Genomic DNA, 4442 nt, shown 5'->3' with positions numbered 1-4442 from the left:
CACCCCGTCACACAGCCTGTCAAGGTCAGAGTAGACAATCCCACTGCCATCGTAGCCTTTGGTCTCAGAGTTGAAGCCGAGGAAAGTCTGAAGACCGTCACAAAGATTCTCTAACAGCTTTTGACAACTGTTTTGGTCAGTCAATCCTTCAAGATTTTTTTGGAGATTTTTAACCTGCTTCAACTTGGACTCAATGTCCTGCAAGGCTTTCTTAGTAGCATCGTCATAACGACGGGAGTGGGAAGTAACAACAAGTTATGGTCATAATTAATGGAGGTCATAGCGTTGATATGGCGATATAATTCGAGAGATTTGGAGTTAAGGTGAACATGACAGGACATGGCAGTGGCAACAGGTGGTAGAGGGGGAAGGGAAGGGTGACAAGGCACAAGTTATTAGGATGGTTTAGAGAGGTCATAGCGGTATTATGGCGAGGTAATTCGAGCGATGTAGAGTGGGTAGAGGAGCGATGTAGAGTGGACAAAGGGGCGATGTAGAGTGGATAAAGGAGCGATGTGGAGTGGATTAAGGGGCGATGTGGAGTGGGTTAGGGAGCGATGTAGAGTGGATAAAAGAGCGATGTAGAGTGGATAAAGGGGCGATGTAGAGTGGGTTAGGGAGCGATGTAGAGTGGGTAAGGGAGCGATGTAGAGTGGGTAAAGGGGCGATGTGGAGTGGGTAAAGGAGCGATGTGGAGTGGATAAGGGAGCGATGTAGAGTTGGTTAAGGGGCGATGTAGAGTGGATTAGGGAGCGATTTAGAGTGGGTAAAGGGGCGATGTAGGGTGGGTAATAATCACCGCTTAGGTCAGGTGCTTGGTCACCACTGTCATCGCTGTCATCGCTGCCGTGACCATCAACTGTCATCGCTGCCGTAACCATCAACTGTCATCGCTGCCGTGACCATGTCATCGCTGCCGTGACCATGTCATCGCTGCCGTGACCATGTCATCGCTGCCGTGACCATGTCATCGCTGCCGTGACCATCAACTTGGTCAACACGTTGGTCACCACTTTGGTCACCACTTTGGTCAGCACCTTGGTCAGCACGTTGGTCACCACTTTGGTCAACACGTTGGTCAGCACCTTGGTCAGCACCTTGGTCAGCACTTTGGTCAGCACGTTGGTCATGGCATTGGTCAGCACCTTAGTTACAGCATTGGGCAGCACATTGGTCAACACTTTAGTTAACTATTACACAACCACATACAACGATTAATGAGTGATGCAACAGATTAAAGCACAATTCATAAGTTAGGTGAGTAGGTGATGCTAGGTGAGTGTAGATATTGAACACGTGAGTACGATTATGGTTGCAGGTAAAACACTCTGTTAAGCTTGTTAACACGTGCAGCGGCGAGTAGTGATTGAGCAGCTATGCGATGTGATGAGGGTGAGTGTAAGTGTGACTTGATGTGGAGGAGGTCGAGGCGGATGACCATGATGTGGGTGAGGTAGAGGAGAGAGAGGAGCCAGAGCGCGACGTTGAGCCAGATGAAGGGGGCGCGTATGGTGAAGATGAATTGGGGAATAGTAACATGGACCAATTTGGCAAGCGGATGTCCATCCACTTCTATTTCGTTAGTCACGCTCTTCAATACAATACACAAATCTTTGCACGTGCGCTTTGTCGTCTTGGCAGATAGACTTCTGCAATCTCCAAGTACCAAGCCATATTTGTAGAATGTGGGACGCATGAACTTGCAATTTACAATTGAATTGCAGGATTCTATGTGAGTGGAGCCGTCAGCTGCGGGGAGGTTGTAGGCTTTGCACCCATTCCTACATTTACTGACACGGCACTTAGGTCTCTCCCCGTCACAATTTTTGGCACATTCTTCGTACAGCTGTTTCAACAACTGAAGGAACGTCTCGGTGCAGTAAACAATCCACGACAAATATTTGTCGGCGTTCTCTTTTGTAAAGGTACCGCACATGTCATGACAAATCGGTCGCATATAGCGGCCACATGGATGGGATGGAGCAGATGATGTCATGCCGTTACAGTCGACAAGAGCATAGAGATCTCCGGTGAGATGCGTCATATTTTCCTTCGAGCCATGATCGTTCTTTTTAAATATTGTAGTGACGTCCAGCTTGGTTTCTTCATTCCCGAAATTGGCATCTTTGACAGCACCTTCTAAAGCTGTCTCTCTGTGCTCCTGGCGCCTAGGGTAATTACTATTCCACCCTCTGAGCAATCGGTAATAGAAACCGAACATGTCGTCAAGCGTCTTGGGAGCGCTTGGCAAAAGACAGCTCAGTTGGCCGCAGAGCTTGGGGAGAGGAGACCTTTCATCTCCGCAGAGTCTCTTAAGCGCTTCGTAGATATGCCTGCCTCGCTGCGTATGTGACGCCAGGTCGCTTATATTTCCGAAACCCATGGGCGTTTTACACGGCAAATTGAAATGACCTTTAACTGAACATTCCATTTTCCCCCTTTCAAACTTGACGTTATGCGGTAAGAACCCTTGTAAACCATCTTCTAAGAAAGATTGAAGCGGCGACTTTAGTCCGCAGTTAGGGTGTTGGTCACCCTTTTGGTTGTGTATTTGGTTACATGTTTGCTTACACTTTTGCTCACATGTTTGGTCAGGGCACTGCATCCTGTTGCACTGCCACGATGATCCAGCGACGTACCGGCCATAATAGCACTCAGCCCACCCGTTGCGTTCAGTGTTGTGATAACACTGCTGGTACAAGAAATAGAGCTGATGGTGTACGCGTCTGAGGATATCATACAGCCAACATGCTAACGTTACCATGTCGGCGGGGTACGAGAATTTATCGGGGTTAGTGTTAAAGTCACAGGCATAACGACCACCCGCGTGACCGTGTCCAAGTACGCTGGTAAGTACGTCGTGGGCGCCGGAGCATACTGCTGTGAGGATGTCTGAAAGACCTGCGGGTGTAATGGATACAGGATATGCTTCCAACTTATTGTCCTCTTTGGTGCTAACAGCGATAGAAGATCCGTCGCTTCCGTCACCTCCGATTTCGAACGTGATGCCTCCGTCACTGTTCTCCCCTTGGTTATCCTTTTTCTCGAACAGTTCAGCGAATCCATTAAGGTACAATTTGTCATATACGGTACTGTGAGGTAGGCCACTAAGCCACGTTAACATTTGGTAGACATTGGAAGGATATTTGGTTGAAGTAGCGGTGTCGTGGTGACAAACTTGGTAGAAGCGTATAAGATAGTCGATGAGCTGCTTAAGGACACTATGCGTTGGTGCGCTTTGCTCGTCATCCTTGTCGTCAGTGTCGTAGACAAGTCTAAATGCTGTACGCGTTAGAGTAGCGTCATGTTGCTTGATGAGCAGAGTTGCACGTATACTCTCACCAGTCCAACTTTCTCCGTACCTCAACTCCCCGTCCTGCACGCCTTGCTTGCTTGGCACTCCGTAACCACAGTTTTTCAGGTATGAGGCTAGGCCATTTTCAATGTCCTCACCGGGGTGCATACAAATGTTCAGATCCTTCCAATCGCGTTTGCATTCCTCCCTCAACTCAGATAGATCGTGGAACAGTATTTCGAGCGCCGTGCAAAACACCTTGGCGCACTTCTTTCCGTACTCGGTCGATAGATATACCGGATACACTCCGGTGGTGTAAACCTCTACGGTACCCGTCTCCTCTACAACCTTACCCTCAAACCCCTGCCCATCATACACCGATATGTACGCCTTGTCCAGCTCATCCGCGAATTTCGTGAGCCCGCTCGTGATGCAGTCCAGTGTGGAACTGTTCGGCGTGGAAAAGCCGTCAGGCTTGAGGACTGTGAGAGCGTCGCGGAGGTTGGACAGCATGGAGGGGACCCGGTGGTCGTACTTGTTTGCCTCTCTGAGATGGGGGAGGAGGGTGGAAAAGGCGGTGAAAATACTTTTTAGACGGGCGGAGTAATTGGGGGTGGTGCCGGAATTGTTTAGGTTGGCTCGTGTGATCTCTCCGAGGAGGTAAGTGTGGAGGGGCTGGCAGAAGTCGTGGAAGGCCTCGGCGAGATGTTTGAGATGGGAGGGATTGTGGGCGGGTGACCGAGAGATTGCAGATGCGAGGTCAGTGAGTAGCTTGATATTTTTATTTGTAGTAACTTTAATGGATCCGCATTGAAGTGTTTTCAGGAAGCCTTTTAGGTCGGTGGACAGGTGTTTTCCGATGATGCGTTTGATGTTTTTCATTTGCCTGTCAATTAATTTTTGTAGACCTGCTAAGTCTGCCATTTTCTGCTCAGCGAAGAACGATTGAACCTGCAAAGTAATTTCTCCTCAAATCCCCTTTTAGTAGTGTCAAGCGAATGTAGATTCCGAGCGTGCGAACGCCTCTCAAGTAACGTAGTATCTGCATGACGCTCTCTCTAATAATGGTAGACTCTGAACGGGATTTACATTTGATTCGTTCCAATCTGTGCAATCCGCAGTCTAAACGGCCAGGCGAATCAAGTCA

At 48.8% G+C, this 4442-nt stretch overlaps 1 protein-coding gene across 1 annotated transcript; it reads right to left on the bottom strand.

The window, feature by feature from the left end:
- Window positions 1-1306: 1306 nt before the first annotated feature.
- On the bottom strand, window positions 1307-4219 carry BBBOND_0004090 (hypothetical protein, conserved; the record flags this gene model as incomplete). The annotated part of the gene is made up of 1 exon (XM_012915242.1): window positions 1307-4219. One exon carries the CDS (start codon window positions 4217-4219, stop codon window positions 1307-1309), a length of 2913 nt encoding a protein of 970 aa, XP_012770696.1.
- Window positions 4220-4442: the final 223 nt, after the last annotated feature.

Source organism: Babesia bigemina, scaffold Bbigscaff_72698, assembly GCF_000981445.1.
Source record: "Babesia bigemina genome assembly Bbig001, scaffold Bbigscaff_72698".
Taxonomy (NCBI): domain Eukaryota; phylum Apicomplexa; class Aconoidasida; order Piroplasmida; family Babesiidae; genus Babesia; species Babesia bigemina.
Note: the sequence above shows the minus strand (reverse complement) of the source record. Positions and strands in the feature narration are given on the sequence as shown.